The 24254-nt window shown below is 38.8% G+C and overlaps 1 protein-coding gene across 1 annotated transcript in view; it reads right to left on the bottom strand.

Moving 5' to 3' along the window:
* The window catches only part of Anln (anillin actin binding protein), a 61669-nt gene that overhangs the window by 8443 nt on the left and 28972 nt on the right, over positions 1-24254 (bottom strand). The window contains exons 10-22 of the mRNA XM_010640494.2: positions 23769-24007; positions 22635-22780; positions 22225-22372; positions 21208-21343; positions 20303-20485; positions 18913-19039; positions 17876-17924; positions 17727-17783; positions 16849-16887; positions 16391-16412; positions 14832-14944; positions 7015-7101; positions 1785-1892 (exon numbers count right to left, since the gene is read on the bottom strand). Coding sequence (XP_010638796.1) covers positions 1785-1892; positions 7015-7101; positions 14832-14944; positions 16391-16412; positions 16849-16887; positions 17727-17783; positions 17876-17924; positions 18913-19039; positions 20303-20485; positions 21208-21343; positions 22225-22372; positions 22635-22780; positions 23769-24007 — 1454 coding nt within the window. The remainder of the gene's footprint in view (positions 1-1784; positions 1893-7014; positions 7102-14831; positions 14945-16390; positions 16413-16848; positions 16888-17726; positions 17784-17875; positions 17925-18912; positions 19040-20302; positions 20486-21207; positions 21344-22224; positions 22373-22634; positions 22781-23768; positions 24008-24254) is intronic.

Genomic DNA, 24254 nt, shown 5'->3' with positions numbered 1-24254 from the left:
ACAGTGAGTTTCAGGTCAGTCTCAACTACATAGTGAGACCCTGTCTCAAAAAAAGGATAAACAAACAAAGACTCTTTAAAGCTAAAAGATATGCCTAGTCAAAGGCTACAGAAATATAACTGTAACTTACCAAAAGATATAGAAAATCAGAGAAAATACAAATGGCTATAAATACAAGAAAAGATCCTGTTCTGGTAATCAGGGAGATACAAAAGAAAAACTGAGGTAACATTTTGCCTCTCTCATAATGACCAAAAGTTAAAAGGCCAACATATCAACTGTTGGTGGGAATAAGGAAAACTAAGAACTCTTACATATATATTCCTGGTGGGAATAGAAAATTGTATGACTATTTTCAAGAATCATTTGACAAAATCTAGTAAGCTGAAGAAGTCCAAATCTTGCACCAAGCAATTCTACTACTAGGTAAAACTCAAGAAAGAATGTCCATTGATGTATATCAAAGTTAAATCACAGCAGCACTGTTTTGAACAGCACCGATTTGGAAATAATCTAAGTGTCCATTAATAAGAAAAGGAATAAATTATGATAAGGCCTCATAATGGAATACTATACTACAGAGAAAAGAGACAAACTAGAATTACGCACATCAACCAAGACTAACTTCACATGTATATGATTTTTATGTTTTAAAATGTGCAATTACAATTACATTGTTACTACAGTAACAATTACATAGTTACTATACAGGAGAAGAATCTAAAGAAATGTATGGGGACCCTCCTAAGCGCAAGGTCCCAAGTTCAATCCTAGGTTACCCCACCCCCAAAAATGTATAGGAACAATAAATAATTTTAGCACAGGGATTATCTATGTGGAGAACTACATAGGGGAACGTTCACTGGTCTGATAACAGAGGTTGACTGAAATTATTTCTATGTCTTTTTTTTTCTCTATGTCTTTTTAAATATCTTAAACATTTCACTTCTTTTTTTTTTTTAAATAGGGTCTTACTATGTAGTCCAGCCTAACCTCAAACTCATGAACCTCCTGCCGCGACCTTCTGAGTGCTAACATTATAGCATGTACCACCATACCTGTCTATATTTTGAAAATACCACTAATTTTAAAGACTAAAGTGTAATGCTATTTAACAACTAATAAACACAATATTATAGCTGTATCTTTATTGACATGGAAAGATGCCAGGGTGCATCATGAACCTTTTTATGCCAAAGACTGAAATTTTTTAAATTTTTGCATAAAATTCATACATGTTACCTAAAGAACACATTTCATTATGTTCCATTGTTATGGGCTCTGCAAAAATGGATCACTAAGCATTGAAGGGTTACATAAAAAGCAGAGATGAAGACTGCTGCTATGGCTTGGGCAGAGCTTAGAGCAGATCACTTCTCCAGCAGTATAAGGCCCTGGGCTCAATCCCCAGCATAAAGGAGAGGAAAAAAGAAAAACTTTAAAAAGCACTGCTTTTCGCAGTTTTTTTTTGGGGGGGGTACCGGGGATTGAACTCGGGTCCTTGCGCTTACAAGATAGGCCACTGAACTGCTGAGCTAAATCTCCAGCCCCTCACTGCTTTTTGCTTTTAAAACATTCATAAATTGATATATTATAACTATTATTAAATATTTTTTCTTTTTTTGGTACTGGAGATCGAACTCGGGACCTTGCACTTGTGAGGCAGGCAGCAGAACCACTGAGCTAAGTCCCTGACCCCATATTATAAATTGTTAAAGTTTAGAAAGATATACAATCAAAGCCCTGAGTTCGATCCAAAGAAAAAAGTAAAAAACAAAATTTACCTTCCGCCGTTCGTCATCTGGATAGGTCCAATAGGAGATACAGTTTCCAGAAAGCACACACCATCTTCTATGCCAGGCACCAAAGCCACTAACATCTTCAAATATAGTCTGTGAAAGTCAATTGAAATGCTGACTTTAGAAACTCAAAGAAAACACCCTAATAGTGAATGGCTGATTCTATATGGTAGGCTTCTGTATGTTGTCATAATCCGCATCAAAATCCATTTATAAGAATTTTATCATAGCTTTACAATCGCCAATTGCTCACATCAGAGGCTAACTATAATATCTACACACACTTACGAACATCCCGATATTACCCCAAATATCTCCACCTAATTACCCTATCCAAATCCTCTGTAAAGAAGGGGGTTTACACCCCATGTGGTGCGAAGGAAAGGAACTGAGCATTATACTCACACATTAAAAAGCTCCTGACAGAATATTAAGCTAGAACTATCTTCCTTTGAAAGACTTGTATTTATTATTTAAGAGAACAGTTTTCTAAGAGTTAGAAAAGACTCAACTCAGGATGAGCGGCCCTGCGGGATCCCGGGAGAACCCTGAGACGCGCAGGTCCTCCCCAGCCACCACCTGGAGAAGCGGTGGCGCCCTGCAGTCTGCCGCTGGGTCAATCTCGCCTCCTCGCCTCCAAAGCACACCGGGCATTCTGCGGGGAGGTGGGAGGCAGAGGCGCTGCACCACACAGGCCTCCTCAGACTCAGACTTACCACATCTGAGCTGCCTTCCAAGGAACTACTTCTACAGAAGCAGCAGTATAAGTAGAAGCTGCCTTCTCTCCCTCCCCCTCCTTTCCACCCTCCCCCACCTCGCGTTTCATAATTGTAATCACAACAGAGCGCTAATTTATATAAAACCTCACTTTTAATTAAAAATTATTTTTCTTTATAAACTTTTATGTTAGAGAACAAAGCAAGGGGAAAACTGTTAACGACGCTGTAGTCATGGATTGGCGATCCTTCTCCTTAGAGGGCCGATTATATTCCAGGCATGAGGGGCTCTGTCACAAACACTCAGCTCCTGCTGGAGCCCAAGGCAGGTACAGAGCCAAGTCAGCAGCCACACATAGTCTGCAGGGGCCTCTGGTGTTGCCTGGTGCTGCCCTGTGCTACAGATGACCTCAAGGCATCTTGAGGCCTTTCCACCTTTCAGTTACAGTGTTCTCTTTCTGACAGCTGGGCAGCTAGCTACTAAAAACTAATGTTATTTGGTGGTTTCTGTGAGAAGCACCCCTATAAATACATTTTTACAATTTATCTCACTAATCTTTACACCAATCCTGTGGTAGCATGATATACACTCTTCTCAACTCCCTAATTTATGGGAGGCTCAGAAAGGTGGTTTGAATGAGGAAAGCAGTCTCTGGTCAGGGAGGAAAGTTCCTGGTAGGAGAGGGGCTTCCATGCTAGACTGAGCCTCAGGGTTATTAGTAGAATTAATTAGCCTGCTCCATCCAGGCAGAGCCACCCCGCCTGCCTTTTCTGCTCCCCTAACTCACTCCTTCTTCTAAGGTATACTTTTATGGGCAATACTGCTTGCAGCCCAGGAAGGAGGACAGGAGGAATCTTACTTCACTTTCAGGCACAGATACTACAGACAGCTCACCAGCTCCCTCCTGTGTCTACCTTCACCTTTCACACCACACAGGCAATGAACAGAGGAAGGTGCTGCTAATCAGAAGGACAACAGGTACTGTCACATCCTACTGTACACAGAGGAAGGAAAAGTGGCCTTTTCCTCCTTACAGTGAAGGAAACCTTGGGCCAGGGGAATAAAGTGACGACAGTCCCAGGCAGAACACCCTTGCCCTGCTGTTCACCAAGGCAAGCCGACCAGGCCCAGGGTGGGTATAGAGCCAGGTACCAGTCTCTTAAAGGCCAGGCTTCCTCCTTCCAGATGCCCTGGCTCCACAGGAAGCAACAGAGGATATGTGAGGGAGTCCTAAACTCTTCCTCGCCACATTCCTGTATGATGTAACAGAAATGGGCCTCAGGGTTCAAGATAGAATAAATCTGACTGCATCTAATTAGAGAACAGCTCAAAAACTAAATATGAAATGAGAACCAAGACCTGTCATGTAAAGGTGCAAGATCCCAATAATGAATGTAATTGTACTGTATACCTAAAATGTACCAATAAACTCAATAAAAAGGAAAAAGAAAACCTAAATACAGCAGGCAGTGCATGCAAATGAATTGGTTATTATAAGAGGGCCTACAACAGGCTAAAGGTGTCTATAATGAAATATGACAATATTTACATTAAAAGAAAATGTCAGAAGGTAAACAGGTTTCAAGTCAGGAATTAAAACAAAACCCAAAAACTTTCCCAAGAATATTTAGTGCCACCTACTGGACTTACACGTAAACAGCTAAGAAGGAAGGAACTTTGTTCCCAGGATGTCAGACTTCTTGGTTACCTGGGCCAGGTGGGCTTCTCCTACAGTCCAGCCCTTCCTTCTGACCTTTGACAGCAACTGCAGACTGTTGTGCAACACATCCCTGCCATCAGACTCTTGCATCAAGAGTTGGGCAGCTAGATTTCCACCATAACCACCACTGTCTATGTAGTCCACACTGCCCCTCTTCCCTGACAGCAGAAGAGATGTCATTCATTCTGTGAGGCTCACTTCTCCCCTCGTAGGGCCATGCTCTGTGATTATTCTAGTTCAGACTCCCGAGGCCTCTGTCTTCAATCTCTCAGATTGCATTAGAAGACACCATCTCAAATGCCTCCTATCTTAATAAAATGTGGACAAGATCCTTTCATCCTACAGACTGCTACAAGTATCACACCCTACTCTCTGGCTCCTTTGCTGCCAGCTGCCAAACTTTGTTTCCAAGAGTTGCTCTTTCCCTTATCTCACTTTCCAGCCACTCTGTAGGCATCTTCAAGCCAGGTTCTACTTTTACTGGGGCTGGAATGACCACCTTCCAAAGTGAGTACAGGAGTCATAGGGGACCGACCCTTGCCTAACCTGGCTACTCCTTCCTTCAAACTCTCTTCCCTTGGCAACCAGATCATCAGGTTATCCACTTCCTCCCCAGTCTCCTCTGAGGACTTCTCCCTTGGGCCTGTCCTTTAAAGACCAGCCTCCTCCTCCACACTGTCGTCAGCCAAGGCTGGGCTTGAACTCCCAATCTTCCCAAGCATCCCAAGTGCTGGAATTACAGGCATGTGCCACCAGGACTAGCTGTATCTTAACAGAAATTGGGTAACATATGTGTATGCATTCATCAAAACTCAGGAAATACACACTTCAGTTTTAGAGGAAAGTGCCTAACGTCTAATATATTTTGAAATTCTCCTGAAAAGAGAGATGGCTACATGGTACACTGAGGATTGTAAAGCATGTTACAGGCTGAAGATAAAAATCCATCAGTGGACTCATAGGTCCAATGCTGCTTGCCATTCTCACAATAAACTGTTGGGGGGCATCACTTCATACTTTGAATATGGGAAAGAGGAGCACATGGCTCTTCTCCCAGGCCCTGTATTTATTTTATTGCCTTAAACTAAGGCAAGGGTCTGGGCACCATCCCAATGTGCGCCTCCCTCAAGCTGGAGCACATCTCTCAGTTCAGGCGGGTCTGTCCTGCCTCCTCCTTCCTCTCTCCATACGCCTGCAGTACATCTCCTCTCACAGGAACAACTGCCTCCCAACTAGGTTTTCAGGGCTGGCCCTCTCCAATCTACATTCTACCTGTCGGTCAAAATGATTTGTCCAAACCCCAGCTTAAAGTCTGTCAGAGTAACTTAGCAGCTTCAGACTGAAGCCCAAACTCTGTGAAGGGCCGTTGTACATGTGGCACATTCTCCTGACCATAACTTTCTTCCCCAATCGCCCTCTTCACATCACACACACACACACTCTCTCTCTCTCTCTCTCTCTCTCTCTCATGCTAAACTCCAGCCATCTGAGACACTTGCCACTGTTGCAGAGGGTCACCTTTCTCTTCCCTGGGTGAGTGGGAGAGGGACAGGAACTGCAGGCCCTCAGATGCTCCCCTTACCCAGAGTCCTCCTCTTCCCCAACAGCTCCAGTTAGTGGCTCGCTCCAGCCATGCCAAGGCATTCAGGACTGGGCTCACATCCAGGCCTGCACACCCCATGCTCTCACCAGTGGCAGTGCTGCACTGTGCTCACTGCTTCCCTGGTGCTTCTCCATACCAGACCGAAAGCTCTGCTCTGTAGCAGAGGGTTTATGCTTTGTGATCTATCCTATTCCAGTACCGGTGTAGGGGAAAGGGCTCCATAAAACTGGGAAGGCTTGGGCTTTCTGGCTAACCCTGACCAGAAAGACTTAACACTCTATACAGATGGAGCAGTTAACAAGGCAGGAGAAAGCTGATAAGCCATACCCTCACCAAGTTAGCCTAGCCACCCGTCTGCACTGTACAAAGGAGGCAAGGGGTGGTCACTTAAAAGACAGCTCTCTATCTACTATATAGTATGGTACCTTGGTTCACCAACACTTTTGTTGGTGAACAATTTGGTTTGCAAACAGAAGCATTTGGCAAAATTTTGTTTTTGTATGTGAGCCCTGCGCTGGGTAATAAAGAGAAGCACAGCCACCTTTTCCAGAATTGTGGAACACATTAAATTCATGAACCGAAGTACCACTGTATATATCCTCTCACTGTTTGTCTTTATTTAATTGCTAACCTTGTATGTAAGGTTCCTTTTAACCAACCCATAAATTCTAGGGACACAGTCTGACAGGATAAAGGAAGTCAAATAAAGACCACTTTAAAATGTGCATGCAGAAATAGATGATGGTGCAGGGAGCTAGGGGTCTTCGGGCCTGGGATCCATCTATACCACCCCAGGAAATACCCCAAGCAGGCTACAACAAGTAGGCGGAGGGCCTTAACATCCAATGAAAACAGCTAAGAACAAAGGGCCCTCAGCACCACCACCTGATAGGGTAGCCATCCCTCCTCCTTCTTCCCCCTGGCCAATAGTGTCCAATAAAATGTCTCCCTTTCCTTTGTATCTTTTTTCCATTACTGACACGGAGTTTATGAATCCCAGAGCTGCCCTCTCGCAGCGGACCCAGCACAGCAACTGGCATATAGAAGACATACAACAAGGCTTTACTGAACCAATTTATCACTTAATCACACAGGCTCTCCTTCCCATGGGATAACAAGTGTCTGTATTTCATAAAATGGAAAAAAGGAAATAAAGATTAACTGATGTTACTTACTAGAAAACCTTTTTCTTCAACACTTGAATTCACTTGACAGTTTATTTTTAAACAAATATGACCTTCCAAAGGAGACAAAAAGGGCACCTGGGAACAAAAAGGGCAAATTATTTGCAAAACAGTTTGAGTGCCATCATTCTTTTTTTTAAACATGTATCAATCATGAACAATGAATATAATGCCTAGAAAATACATCATTTTCTAAAGGTAGACTGTAAAAAAGAGGCCAAAAAGTCTGTTTCCTTAGCAACAAAAGCTTTTGAAGAATATATTCACTCAAGGTAGAGCATGACAAAAATGCCTAAATCCCCAAATAAGTGAGAAAGAAAATAGATTTTAAAATCAAGTACATGCATGTATCCATTCTCCATCAACAGAATATACTCAATAGAGACTGAATAAACCAATGACTTAAATTCATACAATACATACTGCATAGCCATAAAGAACAAGGAGCTGTAGAAATGGGAAAGCCAGTCCTCAAATTCATACGAAACCAGAAGAAGCTCCAAATAACAAAACAATCTTAAAGAGGGAAAATGTCGGTAGACTTATATGTCCCAACTGCAAAAACTAATTCAAAGAGCAAGCAATCAAAAGGTGTTGTACTAACACAAGGACAGAGATACAGACAAATGGAATAAAACTGACAGCCAGAAAGCAAATCATGTATGTATCTATGGCCAAATGATTTTTGACAATTGTGCTAAGGCCAGTCATAGCACAACAGAAGCAAATTTGGGATCTCTGTGTGTATATATAAGTGTTTGTATGTTTCTGTGTGTGTGTGTGTTCATGTGCGTGTGTGTACAGTGCTGGGGATCACCCAGGGCCTTGCACTTGCAAGGCAAGCATACCACCACAGAGCCACAAGCCAGCCCACATTTAAGGAAGCTAAACTTGTCAGAACATATTTCTACCAACCTACAATGGTTTGCCTTACATTTTTTCTTTTACTTTACAAAAAAAATGCAAAAGCAATATGCATTCAGCAGAAACAACTTCAAAGTCTGAATTTTGATCTGTTGCCATGTTTGTAATATGTGGCATAAAAAACCTCTTAATAGTCTTTCCAGATGCTGTTCAGAAGCAGCAGCAGCTGCTGCTATAGCTCCCAGTCAGCCATTCAACCAAGAAGGAAAGAACTGTTATCTGAAATGCATAACACTGCCAGAGAAGAAAGAAGGATGCTAACTTAGACCTGTGAAAGCCAGTGTTGAAATCTATCTGAAGAACTCAGTTCAATACAAAGGTCTGAATTGGTCTAAATGCAGACCAGATTCCATTACTGAGATAATTCTCACTCTCGATCTCAGCTGACCTGCTAGCTATGGAAACACACACACACACACACACACACTCACACACACAATTATTCCTCAATCTGTCCACTCAGTTAATTCCAGTGTTCATTGTAAGAGGGAGACACACAAAGGATTTCTATTTAGGTGCTCAGTACCAGTTCCAAACATGGTGTGAAGTTCACAAAAGACCACCATTTCTGCTGTAACAGTATTAAAGCAATGTATTCAGTTTTGAGCCTCATTTTTCTTTAAACATATCAAAACTACAAAGCAAACAGATTGAATAAGCCGAACTATATAGTAAGAAACCTGCCTGGTCCAACATAAACTAAATGAAGGACCTTCATTTTCTGTGGGCAAGGACCAGCAGCACAAGCCTGCCAATGTCAGTGAGTTTTCCAGGAAAAAGGAGAAAGCAGTTGAGCCTTTCATGGCTGAGCAAGGGCTGTGGGGTGGATGGCATCTCAGGGGCACAAAGGAAAGGCTGGCCCTCCCTACCTGCCATACAAGAATCTTGCTTAGTGAGTGTTGGCTAAAGATAAGTCTAGAGGACAGAGAAAGCCTGTAGAGGCACAATACTTAGATCTCAAAAGTTCTACTCAAAGGTGAGGGCCTGGACTGGAAATGTAGCTCAGTGGTGCTCCACCTGCCTGAGTTCTATCCCCAGTACTGGGGTGGGGGGAGTGGGGACCTGACCTCATTCTCAATGCATTTGCAATAAAAGTTGAACCAAAACTAACCAAAGCCCAATCAAAGCTTGACTTCTGATTATATCAAAAGGATCAGCCCATAGGCCAAAAAGATTTCAGGCTCTACTGCTATTGCTCTTTCATGAGATTAGGTCTGGCTTATGATAAAAAGAAATTACAGTAATGCCTCCATTTGCAAGCAGAAGCATTTGGCAAAGAATTCTACCCTTGTCAGAGACCAGCCCTTGTGTAAGGCATTCGATGTGGCCTCACACCATCTCAGGTAGAACTGACCAGGTTACAGTGCACACTGTGATTGTTAGCAACTAATGAAAAGAATACACGGAGGATCAATTGAAAGCTAACAGAGGGGATAAACAGGATTAGCAAAATAAGTAGGCAAAAAGAAAAACAACCATTCAAAACAGATGAAACAAACAGAAAACAAGCAGGAGCCGGCTAATTTTCTTTAAAGCACCAATTTTGCCTTCTAGACTTTGTAGTTCACATGATCTTTGTCACAACTACCGAACTCTGTCACTGGAGTGTGAAAGCAGCCATGGACAATACATCAACAAAGGTGCAGAGCTATGTCTCAAACACTTTAGTTCAGACACAAGCTGCTGAACTTCAGTTAACAATAATATACCAATATTGGCCCCTCAGTTATGATAAATGCAGAGCTGCACAGGTGCCTGCAGCACCACCCCGGTGCCCCCCAAATCCCTGCCTCTGGCCTCCGGGCTGCACTGGTACCTGGATCCACAAGGCAGAGGCACAGGGTATCTATCATAAAGGCCCTTGTTCTGAGCTCCAGAAGGTAGAGCAGACGTGAACAGCAGAAAGAGGGCCTCTCTGAGACTCCTTGATGAAAACTAAAGCCCACTGGAAAAGTGAAGAAAATCTCTGCATTAAAGGCACACCAGACCACTGTAGTTGTTATACTTTCTGGTATACTGAAAACGAGACTGCCTAAGAGTCATTAGAGACTCAAAACCTAAAGACCGGCTATATCTGGAAGACACCTCTGAGAAGCAATCATTCCATAAGGGTTCTAAATACAATACTGAAGTACCAACCCAGGGATTAAACCCAAAACACTAACAACAACAAAAATAGAAATGAAAAGGTACCTAAGCAAGGCGCAAGGCAAATTCTGGGGGAAACAAGGTGGAAAAGTCTGACAATCAACCACCTGAATACCCTGAACTGATAGCACAGGGAGTAACAAAACAGATGAATGAGGCTCTAGTTATGACAAATACAGTAAGGGAAGATGTAAACTCTGAAAATTAACAACAAAAGGCAAGCCACAGTAGACTTAGTCTGAGGACTGTGGAGTGCCCACCCCTATGGTAGACTAAACCCAACCACATTTGTATATTAACTGTAAATGGTCCAAACACTCCAATGAAAAAGACAAAAACTGTCAAATTAGAGTACAAAATATGACCATGAGATTTCACGAGACATAAATTTCAAACATACAAATACAAATGGGACATGAAGGCTAGAAAAGATACTACACAAATACTAATTATAATAAAAAGTTATTTTGATTGTATTAATGTCAGACAGCGCAGACTGAAGAGAACCATCAGAGATAAATAATCTATAAGGATAATACAACAATTTTAAACTATGGGCACTAACAGCACAGCTTTAAAATATATGAAACAAAAACTAACAAAAGAAGGCTAGAGGAACACCCTTGCATGCTTGAGAGAAGTTTGATCTCCACAATCCAGAGACTGCTGCTGGCAGACAGCATCTCGGAAAGATGAGAAAATGAACCCTCCCACTCTATGGCTGTGGACACGGGCAGTATTCTTGGTGATCTTGGTTGGAAGCTGGCCCTGAAAGAGAAGGTTAAGCCTACTGTTCCCTGTTGAGCAGGAGACTTGCATGAAAATGCTAAGACCCTAATCTGTTTAACAAAGGACTGTTTTTAAGACATTCGCACTTTAATGATTATTACTGAGAGATGTAGAAGATAGTTAAATGAGTGGTATAGTCAATTATACACTGGCGTATGTTAGAGCGAAAAGAGTGCTGTTAATCACACAGGCCAATAGATGGCTTTAGACACACCAGAAAGCCTAATCACTGGAACTCTGACACAAAATTCTGAAACTCTGGTTGTTTTACTTCATAACTTTTGTTCTAATAATTTTTACACTGTCTTCTACTTCCTAAAAAGTACACACACCTAAGAGGTCCTTTAACTCAGAAGATGAGCTTTGATATATCCTTCTCTCTTTATCCATAAATCCTGTTTTGAATTCCCTATTTGAAAGGGTTTCAGAGTGTGGCTCACTGAGATTCATCATTTAAATTCTAGGATGCGAGGCGTAAAATCAGATTACATTAGACTACATGTGAACTCAAATAAGGTGGCAGGCAGTCCACTGTTCATGGTGCCTTAAATCTGCACTGGGTCAACTTCCATAAAAATTCCATTCTGAAAGGGATCTCAAGGTAACTCTGTAACCCACTGGCCATTATATTACTGGTCAAGACACAAGTTTTTTAAAAAAGAAAAACAAACACTCCCTTGTTCTGACAGCTTCTGGTAGGAAACAACTGATCTATCTACTCTCTCCAAGTCAATTAAATAGGAACATATTTGTACAGAAGGTTGAAGCTACAACCTTCTAGCAACTTAACTGCTAAACTTAGCTATAATAAATCAACTACAAGCTATTAGAATAAGTATTTACTTCCCAATCACTCACAAAATCTCACTTGGTACAAATTTTGTATCAAAATTGTATTTGACTCAGAAAGACACTAAAAGGCAATCAGTGAAATTCAATGATTTGATTTTTCACTCAATAATACAATCAGGAATTTAAGTTAAAATTTCAAAGGAAGTATTAAAATAATGAAAAGCAACATTAATTTTTAAGTGTGACATTTCAAATTAAAATGGCAGCCAAACTTTTCAAAAGAATAGTTTACATTTAAGATGTCATTAAAATCTCATTTTAGAGATTAATTAGCTCACTAACATATGTCAAAATTGGATAGGTGACAATACTAAGCAAGAAATATAGGTCATAGAGCCCGGTTTTATGTTTATCTAATTTTCAAATATCAAATCTTGTTTTTAAGAATCTAAAATAAAACACTATTCAGCACTTTGTTAATTAGCATTTCTATATTACCACAGAATGTTTGCAACTGATCTTTACAGGAATATTAAATATTTTGTCTTCTAATATATTGATATTCAGTATAATTTTAGTGTTAAATACATTTAGCAATATTCCAATTAGCCAATCGATACATTTAAAACACCACCAATAACTCTTTCAGTAGATAAAAAGTCATAAATTTAAACACAGTTACTAATTGGGTATTCTCATTGATACGCAGAAAAAAATCAATATTGAAGTGAATACAGAAGTTTAAAGAACTATAAAACAGAAGACTACATAGAGAAAAAAACCCAAATACCAAACATGCCCGAAAACCAAAAAAATTTTCAAAGTTTTAACGATTTTAGAGTAGAAGAAAAGATCTCCCTTTGAAAGAGTCCAAAGAAAGCATACTGTTCATAATGTCCTTAATTATTCAGAATAACACAAAAGTAGTTAGTGAAATAAAGACAGATAGACTAAATATTAAGATTGATTTTTAAGCAAATTAATTTGAAGCAAAGAAAATATGGCAACCTTTTCCTGGAACAAATAGCCCAGTAGCTCTTGCTCTTTTACATCATAATTTATCTAAAACAAACAAACAAAAAAGACGAGAAAAAAAAGACCCATGATCACTCAATTTGTTAAATGACCTGAATTAAATTAAAGTTATGTAATTTTTTTAAAGAAATGAACATATTAAAATACATTTACAGTTTAACAACAGTCAAAATTTCAAATATAGCCTGCTTTTTATCCATCAACTACAAAAGAAGACATTTCATAAAATTTTAAAGTTAGGTTGCCTTACACTAACCTAAGATTCTATACTGGGAAAGCAAGATCGATGAGAAATAAAGTGACTAATTCCATAATAAATAATAAACAATGAACAGGACAATACTCAAAATTGGACCTTCTAATTTTTATACATTTTCACCTCTACATTCTGACTACAGATATCTCTTATAATAATATAAAGTATCAAAAGCCAAGTATCTGTTTTCTCTCATTGGTAGATGCTAGATAAAGTCAATCTTCATTTAAAATAGTGGTTACTAGAGGCTGAGTTAAGGGAAGTGAAGAATGGGAAAAAAGAAACAAGAGGGGCTAGGAATTTGGCTCAGGGGTGCTGTGCCTGCCTGACAAGCCCAAGGTCCTGAGTTTGATCCCCAGTACTAGAAAAAGAAGAAGAAGAAGAAGAAATACATCATGGTCAGGTACAAATTCCCTATGATAATGTGATCATTATGTATATCTAAAGTGTACCAATAAATGTTTTGCTTCAAAAAAAGAATTAAGGGAAAGGAGATAGAGACACATAACAGGTATCAAGACAAAAGGAATATATACTAGTGTTCCACAGCTCAGCAGTTCATAATAACCTCCTATATACTGTATTTTATAAAGAACTAGAAGCCAGGAGCTCAAAGGATTAAAACATAAATAAAGAAGCCAAGCACTATGGCACACACCTACATTCCCAGCTACCCAGGAGGCTGAGGCAGGGGGATCACAAATCCAAAGCAGCCTAGGCAACTTAACAAAACCTTGTCTCACAATAAAATCTTAAGGGCTGGGAGATGTAGTTCAGTGGTAGAACACTTGCTAACAAAGAGGCCCAGGTTCAACGTGCCCCTCCCACCCCGCAGAGGACTGATGACTGGAAATGCTAATTACCCTGAATTAATCAACAGATGCTATATACGAATGCTAAAATATCATGGTAAACCACATAAATATGCACCACTATTGTATCACTCAAATGTTTTTAATTAATATTTTTAAAATTATTGTATTATATAGCAAAAATTGAACCCAAGAAAAAGTTAGCCACTAGTTCATTTTCTTTTTAAAAAGATAAAGGCCAGGGATTTAGCTCAGCAGCACCACGCCCACCTCGCAAGCACAAGGTCCTGAATTCGATTCCCAGTACTGAGAAAAAAAAAATGATAGGAAATAGGGAGATAGATGTTTCCCAAATGGGAAGGGGATCAAGAGACAGAAGGAGAGGAAGAGAGGGTAGAAAGGGGATGAAATGGGGAATTATGTTGTGTTATATGCATGCACCAACTCCATACAAGGAACATAAGAATTATGTACTACAAACACAGGCTAATTAAAAAAATGGTCTTGTCGGCTACTCAAAAGAATAATTTTATCACATTATGGTGAAAAAACAATAGTGATATAATACAGATTTGAATTTTGAAGCTTTTAATTTGGAAAAGAAGGACAGAAAACAAGTCCCTTAGATTCAAAAGTACTTTTCCTAAGAGACTAATCTATTTTTTCCCCATCTTGTCAAAGCTAAGTCCATAATATATTGCTCATTTCAAAATATACTAGTGGTTGTAACAGGGAAATTATTATGTTTTAAAACTACAAATTTAACATCAAAATGTAAAAAGCAATGCTTCTTTAGTAAGAAGTGAGCATAAACCAGAATAGTTTACTTTGAAGATCTAACTACAGTATTAAGATCTATGAGAGAATACTTTCAACATCAAAAAATATACACCATTGAGGTATTTTGGATCTAGTAAAAATGTGCAATTCTAAGAACACTTAATTATAGAGAGATTTCAAATACTTGAAAGCATTATGGCATTTTCATTAACCTAATTTTTCTAAAATTACAAGAAATAACACAACATAGTCATAAAGTTGAGAATAAATACCTTTTCAAGAGCAAACTTAGTGCTTCCTACAGATGATAATGACAGTGTGTAAGATCCAACGAGGGCAAAGTTGCTGGTCCGCACAGCGTGGAGGCCTCCTGGACTGGCCATAACTGTAAAGAAAGAGCCAATGACATCTAGTTCAGTGACTTTTACAAGTACAAATAGCATTCCTCACCACACACCGATAGGGTAAAAGTAAACTGCCACAGAGAAAACTGCCTCGTTCTCCTCTATTTTTAAATAAGGGAGAGAACAGAATAATATATTTCCTAAAGAAATAAAATTATAGTGAACCCTGACTTAATTCAATTCATTCCCAAGGGCTGGTTGTAACTCAGGTTGGTCAACTGAGCCTCAGGCTCCTCTCCACAGCTTTCAAAGTCTCTCTCCTGTATACATGAAGATCTCAGTATCCTTAGAGAGACACTGAACCAGAATTTCTCAGTTAACCCTACACAAGAAAGGACGCTGTCATGTTCCTTCCAGAACTCTTTAGGGTTAAATCTGTATCTGAGACCATCTGGTCTCAGTGGCTGGCCTTCGGGTCAAACTCAAGACTTTGTTCCTAAGTTAAAACTAAAATTCCCGTTGTAACCCAAGTTGTATGTATGTCAGGCCAGTTGTAACCCAAGGGCCCACTGCATATACAATGTTGTCTTTACATAAGTATAAGCACTCCTTAATATTTGGAATGCACGTGTCTTAAAGACTCAGAACCTAAAAATGAATACATAAAAAGCAATTTACTAAGAAATATAGAAGAGACTTCATCACTACTCACAGTCCAGAGTGACATAATTAGCAGTGGAGATCTAATCTGTACATGTCTTCCTAGTAACTCTCTGTGCCACAGAGAAAAAGCCAACAGCCCAAAGAACATGAGAGAAACCAGCTCCATCCTAATCTCCCTTAAGACCTAAAGCCAATGTAGAGAAGAGCTTTTCTGGCTCACAGAACCCCAATGCCCAGCAAATGAGAAAGAGCTTTTACAGCATGACACAATGCCAGTCATGACAAGTACCCTGGAAAGAAGTAAACTCCACAGTGTGAACAGCCCACAACAGTCCACAGAACAAGAGAAGCATGGTGGGGAGTACTGCTCCCTGCTGGCATTGCCTGGTAACTAAGTACCCCATGTGACTGACTGCTGCAGCCTGAATCCAGTGATGGAGTGGCTTGCCCTGGTGCCTGACGAAGGTTCAACCAGACTGCATGCTATTCTGGCCAATAACCTTATATGTGACTAAAAAAAAAAACATATTCTGCCAGGTGTGGTAGCACACGCCGGTAAGCCCAGCACTCAGGAGGCTGAGGCAGGAGGATCGCTGTGAGTTCAAGACCACCCTGGGCTACACAGTGAGTTCCAGGTCAGTCTCAACTACATAGTGAGACCCTGTCTCAAAAAAAAGACATACAGAAAATATTATCTCAAAACAGCCCAAGGTAAACACTCAGTCAAGGTGGCCCACATATATATGAATGCATCCTTACATATATGCAATTGCTTAATTCTTTTCCTTATTCTAAACCTTTTAAATAGTTCAGGATCCACTTACCTGAAGAATGAAGGCTGCTTTTCTAAAAGAAAATATGGAAAAGAAACATAAGTTACTTCTTTTATCTGATATGAAGATGTAAATATCAAGAACAAAACTCTAACAAGACAAAGACATTTCAGAAAACATCTTTCCTACATAAATGTCAAGGATCTCTTTCCCTATTAGTATATTTTAAAGATCGACAACTTATAATTGGTTTAGAATTCATTAATCAGACAGGTGTGGTGGTGTATGCCTGTTAATCCCAGCACTTGGGAAGCTGAGGCAGGAGGATCAATGTGAGTTTGAGACCAGCCTGGGCTACATAGAGTTCCAGGTCAATCTCAACTACATAGTGAAACCCTGCCTCAAAAAACCAAAAAAAAAAAAAAAATTTCATTAACCAATTTATAATCATATGATGTGTAAGATGAAAATTTCTCAAAAAAGCTTAACTTCTTAAAAACTCTACTTACGGGGGTTATAGATGTAAGGAGTCTCTTTGGAGTAATAGCCTAGAAGAAAAAAATTAGCATGTTTCCAATTAAATGCTATAATTCAGAGTGTAAAATTAACTTTGAAATAGTCCTACATACACAAATAAATCCTAAATATGAATAGTTCAGGCTTGAGTCCCTTATCAAAACTTTCTCATAAAACTATTCTGGGCCAGAGATTTAGCTCAGTGGCGCTACGCCTGCCTTGCAAGTTCAAGGTCCTGAGTTCAATCTTTGGTACTGGAAAAAAAAAAAAACTATAGCTAGCCAGGCATGGTGGTACCTGCTTGTAATCAAGGCCAGCCTTGGCTACAAAGCAAAGCCCTATCTCAAAAATCTGAAACAAAAATTAACAGCCATAAAGCTATTCCTTTTTGGTTAAAGCTGAAGTCAATTTATTTTTATTTTTATTTTTATTCTAAGCAAAATTAATTTGCAATAAAGAAAAATTCTTTAATGATGACTTAGGAAAATAAACATGACTGGAAAGGTAAAAACTAAAGAAGTTCTACTGCTTACTCTACACAAGTAACTAGGTAGTTGTGCGCTGGTTTACAGAACTAAGGGAGACAAGAGGGCAGAGGACAGCAAGGTTTAAGAAGTTATGGAAATTGCCAAGTAAATGCAGGCAAAGCAGAATGTTCTGTCTTGAGTGCATCAAAGTCAGGATCACAGTGACTCAGTGTGAATTCACCTTCAAGTATTCACTCCTATTTAATGCAGTAAGTAGAAATCAGTAAAGCTGATCTAAAGACTTTATAATCATTAAAAGTTGTAAGAAAAAGTATTACAATTAAAATTAGTCTGATATCTATTATATATTATTATATTTTTTACTAGATTTCTGTAATTCTCACCTTGGACTTGGATGTTTTTTTCTTCTTCTCATGGCCTGAAGAATCTTTCTTTTGTACCTACACACAAACCCAAATTATAATCACCTTAAAATCTGATATTAATAAAAAAAATATACTATTGGTTATTTTAGAAAATTACAAATTCTTACCAAGCTGTAAACTTCAAGATTTATTTCAAAGTCATTGGACACATCTTGTCTAGGAAATAAAAGGCATTAAATAAAATACCAAGAAAAGCTTCAAGTTATACCCTTAAAAAGGCCGCAAATACTATTACAAGATTCTGAGAGTAAAGAAATATACTGTAGTTTTAACTAAAAACAATAAAAACTGGTAAGAATAGTCTATATTTTTAAAAAGGCATATATTTTTTCAGTCTTTTATAATTCAAGAGCTTCAAAAATAGCATTTTTTGTGGGGGGCCAGGGATTTAGCTCAGTGGTTCCACCGCCTGCCTTGCAAGCGCAAGGACCTGATTCAATCCCGGTCCCCCCCAAAACAAACAAACAAACAAAACAAAACAATGAAAGAAAAAGTAGCATTTTTTAAAAATTGGTTTTTACTATGTAGTTCCTAAATAAATCTGTAATATTAAAAATAAATATATTTTTATCACGTACAGGTACAAATTCCCCATGATGAATGTTATCATTATGTACATCTAAAATGTACCAATAAATGCTTGGCATCAAAAAAAATATTTTTACTAGGACTGAATATTAAGTGCATTATTAGACTGAAAGCATATATAAAAATTATGGTCCACATTTAATATAATACTTCAATGTATTAAATATCTATAGTCACATGGAAGAAAAGCTATACAATGGAAGACAACATAAAAAACACATAAAAGCTAAATGAAAAACTTGAAAACTGAGTTATTTATCCACATAAAAAAACAATGAACACATAGCTCCCAGGAGTCAGAAATATATAAGATTGTGAAAGTTCAAGGCCAGCCCGGGCTGCAAAATAAATTCTAGGCAGCCTGGACCACATAACCAGACCTTGTCTCAAAAACTAAAAAAGGACTAAGTGGTTAAGCACATGCTTAGCAAGATTTGATCAGATTATGGACTCGATGCCCAGCACCACAATATATAGATAAATGTCACCAGTATCAGACTGTGTTAACTGTTTAAACAAAACTAGTCTCTGAACCACTAAAAGCCTAATTACTCACAGAGTATATGTAGTCATGAATGTCAGAGCATCGCCATTAAGAGAGTTTGAAGCGCTTGCTAATGGTGTGGCTACCATATTTTCAGCTCCTGCTTTTAGCATAATTAAATAATAATAATTGGCTGCATCTGCAAGAAGTGATCAGTTACATAATTAGCACAAGCAAAATCATATTTAACTGATTAGTGTTTTGAACTACCAAAGGAACAGTCATATTGCAATAAGTTTATATAAAATTTATATTTAAAGTTACTAAAATCAAGTTTCCACAAACAAAAAGCTAAATTAGATGTAATCTGATAGCTATAATCCTGAAAAAATGTCATCAAGGTCTTTCCTTAACTTCTCATTTTCTACTAACTTTGAATTTAACTCAATAACCCTAATATTCACTTCCAAAGGGGAAATTATGATTTTTGTTTTCAAAACTGAGATTAAAATACCATGAAAGTTATCTAGTGGTAAGTTTCACTGTCATTAAATAGCCACCTATTCTCAAGGTACACATTTTCTGCTTATACTTCACTGAAATGAGTTAATAGCAATGACTACAACTTAAGTTAGCTATTCCTACAATAACGTTCCATTCTTTGCCTTCCCTGAGCCTCAAAGTCACTCACAGCTGACTTTGCTTTCCCACAAAGAGAAAGCTCTACAATAAAAACTTAAAAGAACCTAAAAAAAAAAAAGCCTTACCAATATGTAATACAACTGTAATTTTCTTAAGCTTAGTAGAATTACCCTGCTGTGTTTGAGATTTTGCTATTGGGTTCCCCTGTATCCACTGGCAAAGATGAGACTTTTACCCCGGTACCACATACAAAAAAAAAGAGACTTTTAGGGAAAACAGGAGGGTGGGGAGGGGAAGTAAAAAGGATCTATACATGATTATGTACAGGCACCAATTCGCCAGGATAAATGTACATATCTAATATGTACTGCAAACATACACTAATAAACACTTTTTAGAAGTAGATATAATTTTAATAGAATGTGTACTTTTACTGTGATTATTCAATCCAGCAAGGCAAACGGAATAAAATTTCAACAGAAATATCTTCAATAAGGTGCTCATCATCCACAACTAGTGGTTCAGAATTTGTAGAACAAATTTCTCTATGGACTGGGGTGCATTTTTAAGTAGAGTAAATGAGTTCTTTTAAATGCAACAGTTAATTTCTACAGTAAAATTAATTAGTGAAGTCAAGCGGTCTATTCTATTAGGATAATTCATCTCAGGAAAAGATTTTATGCTCAAAATTATGTTTAGCCTTACTTGCTTTGCATCTTTACGTAAGTTCTTCTTGTAACTTTCTCATACAAATCCAATATAGATGAAGTTCATAACTTAACATGTAATCTAGAAATAATGCAAATGGACATCACCATACCAGATTTCTGAGCCATCCCACAGACAAAATCTGCTTTCAAAGGCAAGCGAATTTCAGACAAAGTCACTGAGCCTGTGGATGCGACAAATCCATTTTGGGCTGCGGCACCTGCCTTCTTCCTCCTTTGAGGGCCTTCACTCTTCAGTTTATTCAACTCATCAATCAAAAGTGTCCTCTTCTCAGCTATGTAAAAACATGAAAGTGAATATGCTAAATATCAAAATTTCATCGGTGTGCTATATAGATATAGCTTAGTGGCTTGTCTAGCATGCTTGAGGTCCCGGATTACAGTCTAAGCATCACAAAAATAAAATCAAATGCAAACTCCTTATGAATGAAAGCCAATTCAAGAAACTACACTGACAGGGCAAATGTATAACAAAACCAAGGAGAAAAATCACTGTTTTTGTGCACCAGGTGGGAGGTACTGGGTAAAACCTGCACTGTGCGTGTTTATAATTTAGTACTTCAGCTTCCAGCTACTTTTTCTGAGCAGCAGCATCTTTCTGCCAAGCACACCTCTCTCCTCCTGCTCTCCTCTCTCCCCCCTCTCCCAAATCCACATTACTTGTTTTATCTATACCTAAGTTGATAGGAAGAGAAAGGGAGACACAGACAGAGTACATGTGTGGTGTGTATGTGTCTTGTGTGTTGCGTATTGTGTGTATTCAATGACTGTCTTCAGGTGCATTCCAGTTGCTTTCACCTTTGATGCAAACCACACTTTACGTCTTATTTTTCACAAACTTTCTAAATACAAGAAACAAGAACTAGATCAAAAAAGAGTCTGATCAGAGAAAATCCTTCCTCTCAAATCAGAGATTTCTGAACAAACCACAGGAGATGAGTTTTCCCTTGCTGGAAATTCTACTAGAAAAGTTTCAGGTATGATTATTTGCACTTACTTGCGATCAGAAGCAGTCTCTCCGCTTCAGCTTCTTCCAGGGACCCCTTCCCGTGCTCTTCGTCAACACAGCAGTTAAGAGCCTGGCTCGCTTGATAAATCACTGTCTGCTGCAAATTTATTTCATTATTGAGCTCCTAATGAAACCAATGAGAGGAAGAAGTGGGCATACTGAAATTATCATTTCCACTTCATTTAAACTTCAATTCTAATTCATCTGATTGGATAATTTCAAGTTTTTCCAGAGAATAAAGTCAAAATATTAATTCCAACCAGGCATATGGTGCACACCTGTAATCCCAGCACTCTAGGAAGCTGAGGCAGAAGGATCACAAGTTTGAGCCCAGACTAGCAACTTATAAACTTAGCAAGACCTTATCTCAAAATAAAAAATAAAAAAAGGGAATGCAGCTCAGTGTGAAAGCCCTGTGTTCAATCCCCAGTTGTGAAAAATAAATTAATTTCACTGTTCAAGTTTCTAAATTATACACCAAAACACTGAATACAGTATAATAATTATACTTTAAATCTTCCCTATGAAGTAACTTCCAAGTCATACTAATTAAAATTATAACTGGGGCTACATCTAACAAGGTAGAAATTTAGAAAGCATCTGATTCAACTTATTTAAATTATAATTATGTTGCTCTTGAAAAAAATGCTTTCCTAGCATTTAAAAAGTCAAAAAATACCATGAATTTCAGACTTCACTATGATCTAATGAAGAGTTATACTTAACAGGTGTATGGCAGGGACTGGAGGTGTAGATCAGACTACCAAAACCTCTGGGCTCAATCCCAGTATCCCATCCCTTTGAAAAATGTTCAGCAACATAAAATAAGCTTCTCAGTTCTCTCTGAAATTAAACTGAATTTAAGAGTGACTTAGTGAGCTCCATGAGTCAGTACTGCTGTAGTCACTGAGGGTACACAGATAAACAGAGCTAGGTCTTCACTCTTAAAGAGCTCCCAATGTAGTACAAGAAACACGTCCAGTCTCCTCTCCACAGAAGCCATACCTCCATTTTCTGTTTCATGTTAACTTGACAAGAAAAGGTGTTCTTCTTTTCATCCAACTTTGAAGTAACATCTTCCTTCCGAACAATCACTTGCTTTATTGAAGGACGCTCTGTTTCCTTGATTCTTTGAGACCTATATGCGTCGATGCTTCAGGGAGAAAAAAAAAAAATCATACTTGAGAGACACAGCAACACACTGAGCACTACTTACTACATGTATCAGCAGAATTTAGCATTAATACCAAACAAACAGCAGACTATTTCACCAGAAAGGAAATTTCATTTGGTCAAAGAGAGGCTAACAAAAGTTATTCCAAACTTTTATACAGACAAGTTATTAACATTAAAACTACGAACTGTAACACCAATTCAAACCATGTCCCTAATCGAACTATCCCAAATGCCCTTACCTATAAAGAAGATCATGATTTTCAGAGCCAATGCTATCCCCAGACTCGGCTCGAGGGACACAAGTTCTCTGGAATTTTCCTGGTTTGGGACTTTCATCACTTCCACTAGTGTCCTTCAATGCCAACTTCGGTGAGGAAACAAAACTCTGCAGGAAAGTACATCAGATATCAGAACAGTGTATGGATAATTAACAGTGACTCAAAATGCTAATTTATTTCAAGAAAATAAATGAATTCTCCTCCTTTATTAGAAAATAAATACCCAGTAAGTCAATTGATTCATCATAGAAACAAAGCAAACCAAAATAAATCCCTTTAAAAGAATAAGTAAGGCCAGGCACAGTGGCGCACGCCTGTAATCTCAGCACTCAGGAGGCTGAGGCAGGAGGACTGCTGTGAGTTCGAGACCAGCCTGGGCTACATAGTGAGTTCCAGATCAGTCTCAACTATTTAGTGAGACCCTGTCTCAAAAAACCAAAAAAAAAAAAGAATGAGTAAGGCTGGATATGGTGGTGCATGCCTGTAATCCCAGCACTCTGGGAGGCCAAAGCAAGAGGACTGTCATGAGTTCGAGGCCAGCATGGCTACATGGTGAGTTCAAGGCCAGCCTGAACTACAAAGTAAGATCCTGTCTCCAAAAAATAAAAATTAAAAAAAAGATAAATTAAAGTATATGTCAGCTGAAACTTATACAGGTAACTCTAAAGTGAATCAATCTCTAGAGCTGCAGGGTGACAGTGAATGACAGCACTCAGCTCTCACTGCATGTCACCTGTGTGTCTGGTGCTAAGTACCGGCACGCTAGCACGACTTAATGTTCACACGAACCCTGCGATGTGGGTACTACTGTCAACCTCAGAGAACAAATAAGGGAACCATGGCAGAGAGGGGATCAATGTCAAAGCCAGGATTTGAGCCTGAGCACCTGCCATTTTAAGGCACATTACAGTGTGGATTTTGTCTAAGGGCCACAGGAAACTGCTAAGGAGTTGCAAGCTCCCTCTTAAAAGAATTTTCATTAGGTTTCCAAAATCATTCTGGCTACAGAATATCAAGAATCCATCTACCAACAAAAGGAAGGGCCTCATTATTACTCAGTTTACGTTTGTCACAGGCCTGTCCTTGTCTTCTTACCTCTGGACTTACACCAACTGTCTGTGCCAAGGGCGCAAGTAAAGACATGGAGGAGATGTTAAGCGCATCTTCTTGCTCCTCGCCTCCTCCTGCTAGCATCTGATCCATCTCCTCTTGGTTCCTTTCCACATCCAGGTCACCTCCTTCAAGGACGTCACTGAAGAGGTCATTAATCACTTTTGAACTGTTGATATCTTCGACTTCATCATCCACACTCATCTCAATCTCCTGAACCACTTCTGAAAAACATTTCAGTGAGTGGACACTGGGATTTGGGCCCTTAAGAATCAAAGGGAGAGGGCTGGGGATTTAGCTCAGTGGTGCCCCTGCCTGACTTGCAAGCACAAGGTCCCAAGTTCGATCCCTGGTACAACAACAACAACAACAAAAGAATTAAAGGGAGAGCAAAGAATGCTTTATACTTACATACTTAAATAAGCAAGAAACAAAACAAAAGCATTTCCTAAACAACAAAAGCTAAACTAC

This window comes from Fukomys damarensis, unplaced genomic scaffold (genome assembly GCF_012274545.1).
Source record: "Fukomys damarensis isolate Sample0158 unplaced genomic scaffold, DMR_v1.0_HiC HiC_scaffold_17, whole genome shotgun sequence".
NCBI classification, from domain to species: domain Eukaryota; kingdom Metazoa; phylum Chordata; class Mammalia; order Rodentia; family Bathyergidae; genus Fukomys; species Fukomys damarensis.
Note: the sequence above shows the minus strand (reverse complement) of the source record. Positions and strands in the feature narration are given on the sequence as shown.